Source organism: Xyrauchen texanus, chromosome 8, assembly GCF_025860055.1.
Source record: "Xyrauchen texanus isolate HMW12.3.18 chromosome 8, RBS_HiC_50CHRs, whole genome shotgun sequence".
Taxonomy (NCBI): Eukaryota; Metazoa; Chordata; class Actinopteri; order Cypriniformes; family Catostomidae; genus Xyrauchen; species Xyrauchen texanus.
Genome location: NC_068283.1, coordinates 47,694,154 through 47,710,114, shown reverse-complemented (window position 1 = coordinate 47,710,114; position 15,961 = coordinate 47,694,154). Strand labels below are relative to the sequence as shown.

The following is a 15,961-nucleotide window of genomic DNA, read 5'->3' as shown; positions in this document are numbered from 1 at the left end:
ACATTTACATAATAATGTTATTCAATATAAAACAAACAGTAGACAAACTCATTTTATGAAGAATAGACTTTAATTGTGAAATCAGGCATAATGTAAACACAAGCAAAAGCAAGTTGATATAGAAATAATGAAATATTAATAATTGTATAATTCCCATAAAAGTGCTTTCATGTTTGCATATAAGGAAACAAAATCCCATCCAACGACTGATAATGAGAGACATCTTCTGTTTCCGTACTCATCCTCACCTGACTGACTGTTGTCTTCTCACCATTGGCCACCCCGTGAAATTAAAGGTTTGTATTGCATTTACATTAATATGTTTAATTTTCATTAAAAAAAATAGGACACAGTCATTCCCACAACCTAAAAACACAATGAAGTCTGAGAGTGAAACACTCCTTCTTTGAGAAAAGAAGAACTGTCTAAGAAAATGATTCATAAATCTGAAAGCCAATTTCATAACCACATCAATATAATGAATTCATAATATGCACACATTTACTCATTGTATTATGCCTGATAGGCTGAAAACTGCTTGTTAATGTTATCTTTTAACATTCACAATGTGACATAAAATAAAATACAGAATATGTGTGAATTTCACAAAAGATAAAACAAATTGCATCCTTGGAAATTACTGTCAGTCAGTCATTTCTATCGTAAAATAATGGGCAAATAGTTTAATGTCAAAGAGTGTAGCTATTTAACTCTTAGAATGACACTCTTAAACTGAACTGCTGACTTGGGCTAATGTGGAGCACACTTAAATTAAACCATTGTGTAATCCTTGCAACAATTTAATGACAATTAGACTGTAGTGCGTAATGGACTACACAGGACAGCGACAATATTATCTACAATAGTATTCCCCTAATCACATTGTCTATTGTGGTTATGGCCCTGAAACCAATTGGTCACTCGTAGCAAATAGAGCAACTGATAACACTCAAAAAATATATAGCTAAAATCAGCTTTTTAGTGAGAAAACTAACTAGCTATACGTAAGCCCTCTAAATGATAAAATCACTTCAAATAGCGTGCACTGGTAATGACTAAATCACATTGTCATTGAAGCAAGAGATATTGATAGAGCTTAATAAAATGTGGAATAGAAACTCATTTTATGTAACTATTAGATAAATCATCTACAGTACTGTGCAAAAGTTTTATGTTACACAGTGAGGATGTCTTTAGAAGTAATGCCATTGTAACGTTAAGTGCAGGACAAAAAGACCGAAGAGCAGACGTAACAGTTTCTAAATATTTATTCACAAAGTCATTAATGCACCTTCACGCAGAGAGTAGTGTGTTCGTCAGTGGAGTGTGTGCGTCGTGGATGTCAGGAGGAGCTTGGCAAAATCCTCCGTAGAAGCTTGGCGAGGAGTAGGTGTCCAGCGGACAATAATAGCAACCGCTGATCTGTTGATCCCCGGCACGCGGTCATAGACCGGAATTCTTTTGTGGATTGTCAGGCTGAACTCAGCGAAGACTGGAAGGCAAACCGCAACCCGAACAACAGAATGACAAAACAGGACCAGCTATACTAGGAGAGTGAGGATAGTACTCAACATAGATTAATAATCCTGCATAGAATCAGAGAAACATGAGCGCTAATGTAGGGAGTGCAATCAGTGCCACCATGATCGGTGCCACCCTGAGAACAATGAATGTTCCCATGGAAACCCTGATTATGCCAGTTGAGGGCACTTGCGAAACATGAAGGAGAGAAAATAACAAAACAAACCTGCTGGCTTACCAGAACAGTGACAGCCATAAACAGTTTTATGTCTCAATTGCTTCTGTCTCTTCAAGCAATCTCAGACTGACTCGATGTTCAGTGGGGGGCTCTGCAGGGACCATGACATCTGTTCTATTTGCTTCTTTTCTATTTGCTAAAGGTTAAATTTGCACAGTACTGTAATTTCTTTGAATCAGACACTTATAAGAGTCTAATTAGATGTATTTGTCCAAACTCTCAATGGCCTCTTTTTTTGAATATTCTCTCCATTCTTGTGGAATCTCACCATTCCCCTCAAATGCTTTCATATAGTATTTTTCCAGATCTTTCTGGAATCTGCACACAACCCACTTCCAGTACGGCAGTTCAGAGAAGTCAGCGGTGATGCTCCATTTTGCATAATCTCCTCCTGCTTTTCTGTATTCTCTCCAGAGGACTGTATCTGAGACATTTGAACAAAAAGATCGATCACTTGCTACTGCTGATGTGCAAATGCTTATACACAAGTGTGTTGTACGCTGGTAAATCATCCCATTTAGTCCAACATAACGATGGAAAGGAACATTGTGATCTCCTTCATGGTCTTCTATTGTGTTGGTGCAGATGGCTGCACAGAAAGGACACTGAACCCAACAGCACTGACAGAAATGATGATTAAGGATCTCATCTGACCTGTACTTGTGGTCCAGATTTACTGGAAAAGTCTCTGTACTGAATTCACTGCTTATGTCTGATATTACTGGAGGAAGTTCCTTTCTCATCACATCTTCTAGAAGTTTGAAATCATCAACACCATCATGACTCACTCCACTGAAGTCTTTAACAGAGAATATCAGCACATCTGAGAGCTTCTGTGTGAAACACTTCAACCACAAATCAACATCTCCACTGTTCACTTGAACATGTTCAGTAGATTCATGAGCTGCTTCAACATCTCCACTGTTCACTTGAACATGTTCAGTAGATTCATGAGCTGCTTCAACATTTCCACTGTTCACTTGAACATGTTCAGTAGATTCATGAGCTGCTTCAACATTTCCACTGTTCACTTGAACATGTTCAGTAGATTCATGAGCTGCTTCAACATTTCCACTGTTCACTTGAACATGTTCAGTAGATTCATGAGCCGCTTCAACATCTCCACTGTTCACTTGAACATGTTCAGTAGATTCATGAGCTGCTTCATCATCTCCACTGTTCACTTGAACATGTTCAGTAGATTCATGAGCTGCTTCAACATTTCCACTGTTCACTTGAACATGTTCAGTAGATTCATGAGCTGCGTTCATGATCTTCTGCTGCAGGAGTTTGATGTTCTTCATCATCTTGGGCCGAACACTGACACTGAACTTATCAGTGATGTACTGACTGACTTCATCTCTGATGAAACTCTTGAAGTGATCTCTGGGATGTTTAATGTAGTTCATGTATTTGTTAAAATCCTCCTCTTCTGCCAGTGTCTTCAGGATGTGTTTCTCCAGTTTAGATCTGTTTCCGTTCAGTGATTGACAGTTTGTTCTCATTTCATCTGCTAAATCTCTGGCAGTGTTTTTGTAGACACTCTGTTCAATGGGATCTTTCAGTTTCTGAGAGACAAACTGACCAAAAATGACCGCTGATGTTGCACCCTTATAATATTTCTGGAAGATACTGTAGTACTCTCCTCTCTTCTTTTCAAGGTAGAAAACAGGATCATTGGCTTCTCTGAACAGTCCTGTGTTGGTCAGTGAATCTCTCGTTTTCTCGTTTACAGATGGAAAACACCAAATCCATAAAGAATTCATTCTTGAACACATATTTCACTGGTCCTTCCTGATGTTCTGTTACTCTTGTCTTAATGTGCTCAATAAGTTGTTGGATATAGTTGATGTTGTAGCCCATCTTTGCAATGTTAAATGACAGGATCATTTTGTTTATCTGCTGAGCAATGTCATTTACTAAGGTTCTTATTTGTGATTCATTCTCTTTAAACAGATCATTATCAATCTTCCCTGTAGATGCTTTATTGGCATTTCTAACAGGTCCTGTAATTCCTCTGGATTTCTTTAACCGTACATAATCTGAATAACTCGGCAAAGAGAAAATATTCCTGTTCTCCGTCCAGTGATCTACAGGAACACTTTCATAGATTTCACTGAGGAGTTGTTTCACATCTCTTAATATGTCAATGTCTTTGATTGTAGGAGTGTCTCTGATGATCTTCTTCACACACTCTTCCCAAAAGCAATCAAACTCTTTCTTCAGTGTTTCTTCATCATTTGCTTTGTCTTTGAGTGTTAAGGCGAGTGTTTTGCTCTTTTCAAAGAGAGTGTTTTCATGATGTGTCTTCTGAGCATCAATCTCTTTCTTCAGGTCTCGCTGTTGAAGAATCTCATTTAATTTCCTCTTTGTTTCTCTCACAATGTTTTCTTGAAGCTCTTTAATTTTGATTTCAAAGGAAGCTTTCCACTGAATTACTACATCAGCATCAGTGTCTTTCTCAAAGAACTCAGACATTGAGTTTTTCACTTCTTCACCTTTTTCTTTTAGTTCTTTTTGAAGATCAATTTCTTCAACCTTGTGAAGCACGTCATTTTCGATATTGTTGTGTAATATACTCTCAATTTCCAGCATGGCACTCCGGAGACTCCAGGTCCACTTGCTGTATTCTGTCTCCAATTTTCTGTAGGCTGAAATCTCCAGAGAATTTTTGAAGCTGAACACAAATCGTTCATTCAGTAAAGCCTCCCAGAGATCTCGAATACGATCTTTCAGGTGCGTCAACATCATGCCATCTGATTTAGAGACATGAGAAAGAATAGTTTTCTTTAGATCTTGAACATTTTCACAGTAGTTTGGGTTTGGTGGTGCCATGGGTGGGTTTCCCTCCCAGAGGTGTGCAAAATACTTCACATCCTTCTGTACATCAAAATGAATGACATCACTGAATCTTTCTGCATCACAGACTCCATCTTCTGCAGCAAGGTTTGTCATTTCATCCAGTAATTTCAGCAGTCGTCTCCTTCCCTCCATGTTTTTCACTCCAGCTGTGACGTCTGAAACATTCTGATGCACAAACATGCAGCTGGGATTCAGTCTGACCTTCTTCATCCTCAGGAAGGCCTGAACAACAATCTGAAGAGTGTCCTGCATCTCAGTGGAGTTTTCTCCAAAGATGTTGATTAATGTCAGATTTGCAAGACCCACAACAAAAGTGGCCATTTCATTGTCATGAAGTCTCGTTGACCTTCCAGCCAGTTCTAGAGCACGAAGTCCTTCAGTATCAACCACCAGAATATAGTAAAACTTCAGCTGTTCTTTCATCTCCTCTGAAACTCTGACCAGCTGCATGAAAGCTCCTCTGGTGCACCTGCCAGCACTGACGGCAAACTGCAGTCCAAACATGGCATTCAGCATGGTGGATTTCCCAGAGCTCTGAACCCCTAAAACTGACAGTACAAACACTCTCTGGTCTCCCAGTTTCTTGATGAGTTCATCTAGAACAGCTTTAACCCAGATCAGAGGAACATGAGCAGCATCTCCATCCATCAGCTCCAGAGGAAATCCAGAGATCATCATCTCTGCTGCAAGACTCGGGAGGAAGAGAAGTGAAACTGCAGACCTTCCTTGTTCTTCTTCACAGATGAACATGATTCATAGATCTGACCGATCTCTCTCAGGATGTGCTCCAAACCAAACACTGAATCTTGAATTTCCGATATTTTCTCAAGTTCTGTTTGTTCAGACTTTAATTGTTCTATTTCTACCTTTATCACCTCTGACCCGTTTTCATTATACTTGTGATGTAGAGCAGAAATGTCAGTTGAGGTAAATTCATCCAAGAGGATTCTGAGCCATTCAAGAAAATAGATTTTCTTATTTGCAGCACATGAGTTCATTTCTTTAATAAAGCACTTAATAAACTCACTAATGTCAGATTCATGTTGCAGCTCTCTGATTTTTTTCATTTTTTTCCTACTGATGTCCATTTCTGTTTCACCCCCTCGAGGTCGATGTAGTTCTTTGTTCGTCTGACACCACTGATGCCACAGTTTTCCCTGACAGGGCAGAAATGATTCTTTGATTTTTGTCAGATCTTTATTCTCCAGTAATCTCATCATCTGCTGTGCTGCTTCTTTTCCTCTCCTGCAGTCATCATCATCTTCATCTACTCTGATATCTGAGTGTTTGGACACATCTTCAAGTCTGAAAATGAAAGATGATTTTGAAGAGACTGAGAGACAAGCATTTATAGCTCTTCTGAGTTCTTCAGACACATCTGCCTGATTTGTGTGTTTCAAACCAATTTTGAATTTCCCTTTCTCCATCTCAATGACAGTTGAATCATCCTCAGCAAAAAGGCAAATGAGTGGCTTTTTGTCTTTGTAAAGATTTGACAACTTTGCAAAGCTTCTATCTTGTTTATCAAGACATTCTAAAACAGCAACATTGACTGAGGACATTTCCATCAGGATCTGCAGCTGTTTCTCATTGTCTCCTGCATCACCATGAATATTACAGAACGCAACACAGTCAGTAAATGTATCCGTATCTTTTCCAGATGGGCAGTACCAGGCGATCTCCACCACTCCATCCATCAGTACTCTGGTTCTGCTGCTGCCTGGGCAGTTCCTGTGGAAGAACGTGTTGTGTTTCTCATTGATCAGACTGTTCATCAGCTGAGACTTGGATGAGGACACTGAGCCAAACCTGAAGAAACACACCATTGGAGTTTCTGCCTTACAGACTGACTGGACTTTACTGATGATTTCACCTGCATCATCAAATGTCTTCCAGCTCTTGTTGATTTGTCTGAATGTCCAGAGAGGAAACTCAATGTGTTGTGTGAATGGATCAGGTACAAGCAGAGGCAGAGCATACTGACACTGTGACAGTTTAGTCACCATCAGCTGCTTCAGGAAACTATCAGCACAATGAAACACGGCCATCTGAACATCCATCGGGTGAATGGGGTCAGATTTGCTTGTTCCTTTTTTAGAGAAAGATAATTTGTTAAAAATATCATCAAAGGGTTCCACTTTAAATTCCACGTCCTGTTTTTGTTCTGTACTGATTTCCTTAACAGAAATATTTCTTGCTCTGTAGTCCATCATCAGTAATTTTTGGAAAAATGTTTGAATTATGTTTATATCCACACAAGGCTTGTGGCACTCCAATGAATGTGCAGTTACCTGAAGAAAGTCCAAGGTTTTCAGTGGGGTCTGGTACTTGCCAAAATGATCAAGTCTACTCATGATGTCTTTTATTTTTTCTTTATTGATATGGTCTTTTCCCTCTTCTGCTGTTCCCAAATTGCTGTTCTCTCTCTGTAAAATAAAGAGAAGCACTTTTATTTATCTGTTACTCAACATAGGCACTGAAAGTTGGCTAAATATTATACAGATTTAATTTAAATTGGCATGCATATCTTTTGCAAAACAGGTGAAGAAAGAAATTAAGACATGGGAAAGTTTCTGTAGAGAGGAGGAGGGCAGGGCCGGGCTGGAACGACCCATGCCCTGTCCCCAATCAGCCTGATGGGGCGCACGAGGGATAAAGGCGGCCAGTGACGACAATTCGAGAGAGAGAGAGAATTACAGGCAGCTGCCCTGTGTGTGGTTATGTTTGTGTGTTATTGGTTAAGTTGATCATTAAAATATTATTTATATTGTTAAGCCGGTTCTCGCCGCCTCCTTTCACTTTTACCCCGGGGAAGGAGGAGTGATGCCCTTCGCAGAGTCCTCGACACTGCCGTCCACCCAGGGGAGCACCGCTGCCATCCACTGGGGGATGGCCATCATCCGTGGGGCGAGTGGGGACTGGTCATTCCTGAAAGAACATGAGACGAGACCGGCTCAACCCAGAGAGTATAAAACCTCGCAAAGGTATTGGGTGTTACCCAGCCTGCTGCCCTACATATGTTTGCTAGAGAGGTGCCATGGCCACTCCTCGTGGAGTGTGCTTGAACCTGCAAAGGGGTGGGCACTGACTGGTCCTGGTAGGCCAATGCTATGGTGTCCATGATCCAGTGGGCAAGCCTCTGTTTGGAGACAGTGTTACCTTTCCGCTGTCCACCAAAGCAGACAAAGAGCTGCTCAGAGCACCTAAAGCTCTGCGTGCGATCCAAATAAATACGCAAAGCACGCACCGGACACAGCAACGACAGGACTGGGTCTGCCTCCTTCGGTGGCAGCGCTTGTAGGCTCACCACTTGATCCCTGAAGGGGGTTGTGGGTACCTTGGGCACATAGCCAGGTTTGGGGTCTCAGGATAACATGAGAGTCTTCGGGACTGAACTCCAGGTACTCTTTGCTGACAGAGAACGCTTGCAGGTCCTCAACCCTCTTGATGGAAGTGATCGCAGTCAGGAAGGCATTCTTCAGAGAGACTGCCTTTAGCTCAACTGACTCGAGGGGCTCGAAGGGGGCTCTCCGTAGGCCTGAAAGGGAGGGTTCAACCTGCCGCCTCTCAGGAACCTGATGATCAGGTCGTGCTTACCGAGAGACTTACCTTGAACCACGTCATGGTGTGCTGCTATAGCAGTTACATAGACCTTGAGAGTGGAGAGGGACAGCTGCCCGTCCAACTTCTCCTGTAGGAATGAAAGCCTGAGAAGGGGGTCTGGCCTGAGTGATCATGTTAACCACAGCGGGCGTAGACCAGTTAGGTCCGCCGACTCCCGTCCAGGGACCAGACATGGAGGCAAACAGAAAAGAAGGGAACAAAAGATTTACCTCCCAGCCCTCCACCGGGGGAGGGTGTGGTCTGTATACCATCTCTTGGGTTCCTGCTGTCAGCTCCTTCCTCAGGTGGCCCATCTGAGGGTGGCTTGGAAGTAATTATAGGGGTCTTGATGGCTGGCCGAGAAGCTGTACGCCCGCTCTCCTGCTGGCGTACAGATGAGGTGCGCACTTTTGAACCAAGCAAGATATGCTGTATGGTCTCCGTCTGCTGCTTCACCGTTGAGAACTGTGTGGACTTCATCTGGACGAAGGCTCGCGCCATGATTTTCGTCGCTCAGAGGGCGAGGGCGGTCGCAGAGCGCAATTCTTGTAGCCCATCGGGATCAGAACAGCCCTCATGCAGATCTCTTAGCGCCTTGGCCTGGTGGACTTGTAGAAGGGCCATGGTGTGCAGGGCAGAGCTGGCCTGACCGGCAGCGATGTAGGCTTTCATCGCCAGGGATGAAATCATCCTACCGGCTCGGGAAGGGAGTGCCGACCAATTCCACCAAGTGGCGGCACTCAGCAGGCACAGGTGTGCCGCGATCGCCTTATCCACTTGGGGAATCGTGGCATAACCATCGGCCGCCCCACCGTCGAGGGTAGTGAGGGTGGACGAGCAGAAGGATCGGGTCTGGGCAGCAAAAGGTGCCCTCCACGATTGCGTCAGCTCATCGTGCACTTCCAGGAAGAATGGCACTGGGGAGGGCGGGCCGTGAAACCAGTCATCCAGCGAGTGGTCAGTGGCGGGCGGAGGGTTCCACTCAAGCCCGACACTCGCGGCGGCCCGGGAAAGCATGGCAGTGAGTTCAGCGTCCGCCTTAGACCGGGCTGCAAGAAGGCGGCAGTACGGTTGAGTCTTCTACATCCGACACCACCAGGACGCCCTCCGATGCAGTGTTTGACATCTCGTCCGGGTCACAAGCTCCGGAAGGTGGACGGAAGCCGGCGAGCGCGCTGTGGGGTGGGCAGCCCATGGGGGATTACCCGGTGGGACCGTACCAGTGAAGCCCTTGAAACGTCTTCAGCGTCAACCACATCTGCGCCATACCCGTAGGTAACAGGCTAAACAGCAAGATTGTGGCGATGAGCAGACGACTTCAGAAAGCTGTAGTGCGACCGCTCGGCTCCAAAGAAAAAATCTGAATGAATTCCCTGACGTCCTCCCTTTTATACCCCTATGCCGGGGGAGTATGCAAATTCAACTCACCAATTCTCATTGGCCTTTTCTCAAAGATCTGAAGTTGCATCGAGCTCTCATGATCGACCCCTAGTGTCAATTCATCGACACAACATCGAGTGAGTGACAGAAGGGCAACTAAGTATTTAGCACAAAGCAATAAGAAAGTGCTTCACTCAAAGCACTCATGGACATGCAACGAATGTCAAGTCTATCACTGAAAAATTAGTTCAATTTGAATTATTTGTCACCAAAACCTATTGTATTTCTACAAAAGACTTTTAAAAGACTTTTGTGTCCTATTTTGAGCTTTAAAGCGGACACCATCCACTGCCATTGTATTAAAAGACAAATATTCACAATAAAGAATCTCCTTTTGTGTCTTGCATAAGAAATTCATACAGCTTTAAGACAAGTGAATTATGGGCTTTCTTGGCTTAACTTTACGTTTTTTCTTTTAATATGTTTAATATTTTTAATTTTATTTAAATTTACCATTAGAAATGCTTAGAATCTCCACTATCAGTGCGCAAAATCTCAAATTGTTTCTCCACACAGTTCTATGGGCAGCCATAGACTCCCAGAAGAAGAATATGAAAATCAGCACAGCTGTGATCTAGATTAAGTGCTGTTGGAAGAAACCACTGGACAAATTATCCTAATCCATTGGACCTGCTTTCTTTCACTTACCTCATGTATTACTGTTTTCTCTGTTGTAGTCGAGTGTGCCATTGTTTCTTCACTGATTGTTGCTCCACCTTGTATGACAAAAGGAGAGAAATCTTTCAGAAAGATCAGCCAAAGATCTGTGCCACATTTTCCATTCATGGATTACCAAATTTGTATTTAATTGTTGACTATTTGACACAATCCTGAAAATGGTGTGGTTTAGCACCGGTTCTCTGAAGGAATGATGCAGATTAGAAAATGACAAATATGCAACCGCATAATCTGAGTTGAACACAATTTGCAGAGTGCAATTTCTATTTCTTGAGTTGGTTTCATACGCTTTAAAGGGGAGCATGCATCAGACCACTGTGGTCTCATTCACTCTGGCAGGAGAATCTGTCCAGCATTACTCAAGCACTAACATGTCCAAAGTGTGCTTGACCACATCTGGATATCTGCTAGGTTGTAACCCTCTTCAACATAATTTTGTCATTATTTTTATAAATCCCTGCTGATATGATCAACAGAAAATGTACACAAACATCTATTTTCAATAAAATAAAAAGTTCCGCATATTTAAAATATTGGTTACATTTTTATTGGACCATTTGGTTTATATTAAATGTTTTTTCTTGGTATTTCTGATAACATATTTGTGTGTACTGTTGGCACTTGCACCAAGAGAAAATCTTATCTTTTAAGTGGCATAGAACCTTATGAATTCTAAACAGACCCTAGTTGATACAGAAGAAAGGCTGGTAGTTATTTTAGTTGAACTGGATGCCCTGCTTACTGCTTAAAAGGATTTTCCACTCATCTAAGAGCCTACACCAACAGTGCAGTGAAGGAGATTCTGCATCATTTAAAACGAGAGCTGACAAGGGGTGTTACATACTACTGTAGGTCATGGATGTTTATATTGTCATAAGTTGAAGAAAAATGACCTCTTAATGAGAACGACTATAATCAACAACATGATGTAATAATCAGAAAGCAAAAACCAATTAACTACCGCTTTGATATGCACTCTCGGAGTCTTCTTTCTCTCTTATCTCTGTGTTGTACATCTCACTTGTGTTGCGATCTAGTTTATTCTTGATAAACAACCGGTCAATCTTCTTCATCAGTTCACTCATCTCTGATTGGTTGTTCATGATCTTGCTGCAGGTGTGATATCTTCCTCCACATTTCTCCAGCAGCTGCTCCAGATAAGAGTTATTCTTCAGATCATCTATTATAGAGTCACACTCTTCCTCTTTCTCATAGGTGAAGAGAATCATCATAAACTTAAAAACTCTTTCTCCAAATACACTCTGAAGCCATTCAATACCCATCTTATCAGTATCTGTTAACTGGCCCAGTCGCACCACAAAGATGAAGACGTGCATTTCAGATACATTCACTAGTTGACCAATGAGAGGATTCACGGTGTCCTGGTAGAGTTCAGTCTCATGTATGCCAATCATGTTGATCACTGAGAACGGACGATCTGGTATCTTCAGCTCTATAGGAATAGTCATGGATGCTTCGTTATTTTCTAGGAATCGTTTTTCTTCTCCAAGTAGAATGTTTTCGTATCCAAACTGCACTGCCATAGGGTTTCCAAATAGCACAGTGTTCATATTGGGAACTTTGTCATCAGGAATAGAAAACAATATTAAAGAATCATGTACAAAGAACAAGGGTTATCATGTGAGGCTTCTCTTCACTGATATGCTTGTGTTTTCTTACCCATGCTGTGGGATGATGAGTCGTCAGAGTCTAATTTATATGTTTGAGTCATGTCTGCAAGATCAACAGACTCTCGACTGAAGTCCATCTTTTGAATTTTCTCCTGGATCACTCTACATAAAAATATATATATACAGTGTTTGTTTTTGTCAAAATCTATGCAAGTTAGATACAAAATGTTAGATATCTGTTAAAGAGATCAAGGTAACAAGGCGTATCATGTGATTTTCGGCTTATTTTGCTAAAGAGCTTTATCATTCATTGAGTCATGTGCTAAAGATCTAAAGAGCTGTAGTTCCAAACACACAACGTTGTGATGCTGTTGAATGTTGATTTCAGGAAAGACTAAATCATTTAACGATGTTGGGAACAATGGAACATGTGACCATAGTTGAATAATGATGCTTTTTTTGATGCTGGTTCAATTCAATATGTTGCAGAGCTTGTAGACGCAACACGCTGACTTGGAATTAAAACAAAATACCATACAAACTATTACTGATTTAATAAATACTATAAGCACACATATCGTAGCTTATAACCCCAACATTTATCGACTGGGTCTCCAATATGGCTGCAACAACTGATCGATAAACTCGATAATTATTGATAATATAAATCATAAACAACACATTTCACTATCGATAATTTGGATATATATGGCGATCACGGAGAAGCGCCATCAGTGAAGTCACTTTGAAGCCCAGTGAAAATCCTATTTGAAAATCAACAGAGATAAGGTGAAGTGTAAAAACAAGTTGTCCAGCGCACAAGTGCACTTTATAAACACTTTAAAGAATTTCATAATAAGTGTACAGTTTAGTGTGGAGCGGTTGCTGCCTCAGGTCGTGTGATGTTTGACGCACTTAAGAGTTGTTTCTCTCCAGTGAAATTACTGCTGTTTTCTATGTTTTTTAATGTATACATTTTATGAATAAAAAATCAGGTGCCTTTTTCTGGGTATTTCGCCAAACAGTTTGTATTTACCACATGCAAGTCTCCGTTAAACTTGACTGAGCGACCGAGTGTGCGCATCAACGTCAATCAAACCAATCGTATTGGAGAAAGCGAGCAAAATAATTGTTATTAAACTTGCGCAACATCATACTGCGAAATCACACTATCGGAGGTCCAGTTGTGCCGGTTTTTAAAGTGTATCAAATGGTTTCTCCTTTTCCTGTCAGCGCATGCAAGGGCATAGATTCCACAGATCCCCGATAATGAAAGCACACAAGTACAAAATGTATTAGCCCATTTAAATAATAGACATTGTCAGTGGCACATTGTGTATTTCTCAAACCAGAGTGGTTTGTGTGAACAACCATTCATATTGGCCCAATTCAAGTGCACTATGGGACTATTTGATAACTTCATTATTAGGCTACACCTGTCAGAAAATGCGAACTCAAAATTAAAGTTACTTTGGTTTGTTTAATGCCTGCAGATACAACAGCACCTTATCTTAAACCTTAAACTCCATCAGTGTTGCTCTTGAGACAAGCAAGCTTACATTCACATTTATTTATTCAGTTTGTGGTAATTAGGGACAGTCAATAAAACGTCAACTGTGTTACATATTTCTTTCCTTAAACTGAGTGTTCAACATTAAAGGAGGAAAACATAGAGGCAAATTCAAAATATGAGATTAATCATGCGAACAATAAAAATGTCAAGAGTTTAATCACGTAGTGCACGTTGTAGTCCTACATGGAAAACCAAGAAGACAATTAGCATTTCTGAGTCATGGTGTCCAGGGGACTTTCCAGTGTGTTTGGGAATAGCATTTGTTTAATGAAGAGTTAAGTTTGAGTCTGTGGTTCAAATGACTTGAACAGAGTTTTTACATTTCGTTCTACAAAACAATCAAACTCACTCAAACACACATTTTGAAGCTACTTTGTTTTTAAAGTGGCGGTGGCGTAGTGGGCTAAAGCACATAAATGGTAATCAGAAGGTTGCTGGTTCGATCCCCACAGCCACCACCATTGTGTGCTTGAGCAAGGCACTTAACTCCAGGTTGCTCTGGGGGGATTGTCCCTGTAATAAGTGCACTGTAAGTCACTTTGGATAAAAGCATCTGCCAAATGCATAAATGTAAATGAAAAACTTATGTTGCTAAAAACTTCTTTAAAAAAGACTACAAGCATGTGAGTGTACCTGATGAAACAGACACTTTATTAAAGTCCCATTACTGTTATTATACTTATATCAGGATATTATAACACTGAACTGTTTTATGAGAACTCCTATACGGTGTCCATCCTTGAGCAAATGCAGTAAATGTAAATCTCTTCGTATTATTTTTTTAAATATCTGTGTAAATACACATCGTAAAATGAAACACAAAAATTCTTGCTATGAAGCAATGACGTCAAACCTGAGTGTGGAAGTTTCTCTCTGTCATCTGTCCATTTTTATGATTCAAAGCTGCAAATAAAACGTTTTCATCTGCCTGAAAACACAAAGAACGTCTCTCGGTTTCTTGAAATCATCCGACATCAGATCGTTGCTCTTGCTGTCTGTTCAAGGGTATAAAATGTATAACATTTGAACAAGTAAGACAAGATCCAACAGTTGCAAAGATAAACAGGTTTGTCTATTTCCAGTGAATCACATGACATGGCAGTGACCCTTTAAGGAGGTTTTGATAAAGTACATTTCACACAGACTCCAGCCATACCAGGAAGAACTTGACACTTGTTTTCAAGTTATACGCTTGACTGCATTATATGACAGTTTGTTCAGTTTAAGGGTTTATTTTACAGTATGTTTACTTTCAATATACCTACAGTGTACTTACACAAGAAAGTACTGAGTAATATTAGCAAACTGTGTGTAATTAATAAGGGTTAAGGTCGGAGTTTAGGTTCAGGGTTAGTTCCAAGTAATTACTCTAGTTGTTGTAATCATGTAGTAAGTAAATGTAGAAAAGGACTGTAAAATAAAAAGCTACTAGTTTAATATTATTATATTATTACACAACATTGTTCATTTGTACCCCAATGCACATCACAAACTGTTAAACTCATATGCAATAGACCTGTTTGTTGCAACTGTTTTAATTGACCTACTTTAAATGGACAATGCAGTCCTGGACTGTTACGTTGATCATTCGAAGTGCCGGAGATACCTTGTAATCACATTTTGATTGCATTTAAATGTGGCTACTGCAATGCCCATATTTAATACCTCAGTAACGAACAACTACAGTTGAAGTCAGAAGTTTTCATACAATTACTGTAGGTTGAAGTCATTAAAACTATTTTTAACCACTCCCTAGATTTCATATTAGTCTTTAGGACATCTACTTTGTGCATGACACGAGTCATTTTTCCAAAAATAGTTTTCAGACAGATTGTTTCACTTTTAATTGACTAAATCACAATTCCTGTGGGTCAGAAGTTTAAATACACAAAGTTAACTGTGCCTTTAAGCAGCTTGGAAAACGCCAGATGTTGTCAAACCTTTAGAAATTAGCCAATTAGCTTCTGATAGGAGTTGTACTGAATTTGAGGTGTACCTGTGGATGTATTTTAAGGTCTATCTTCAAACTCAGTGCCTCTTTGCTTGACATCATGGGAAAATCAAAAGACCTCAGATAAAAAAATTGTGTCATCCTTGGGAGCAATTTCCAAACGCCTGAAGGCACCACGTTCATCTGTACAAACAATATTACGCAAGTATAAACACCATGTGACCACACAGACATCACACCGCTCAGGAAGGAGGCACATTCAGTCTCCTAGAGATGAACGTAGTTTGTGTGAAAAGTGCAAATCAATCCCAGAACAACAGCAAAGGACCTTGTGAAGATGCTGGAGGAAACAGGTGGACGAGTATCTAGATCCACAGCAAAACCAGTCCTATATGGACATAACCTGAAAGGTGCTCAGCAAGGAAGAAGCCGCTGCTCCAAAACCACCATAAAGAAGCCAGAAT

At 40.8% G+C, this 15,961-nt stretch overlaps 1 protein-coding gene across 1 annotated transcript; it reads right to left on the bottom strand.

The window, feature by feature from the left end:
- Positions 1 to 73: 73 nt before the first annotated feature.
- On the bottom strand, positions 74 to 14,556 carry LOC127648269 (interferon-induced very large GTPase 1-like). Its single transcript, XM_052132857.1, is given in 7 exon segments — positions 74 to 3,456; positions 3,458 to 5,325; positions 5,328 to 7,047; positions 10,313 to 10,380; positions 11,304 to 11,921; positions 12,023 to 12,135; positions 14,400 to 14,556. Coding segments are annotated over 6 exon segments (5,862 nt in total). The 5' UTR covers positions 12,111 to 12,135; positions 14,400 to 14,556; the 3' UTR covers positions 74 to 1,956.
- Between the last annotated feature and the right edge of the window lie 1,405 nt (positions 14,557 to 15,961).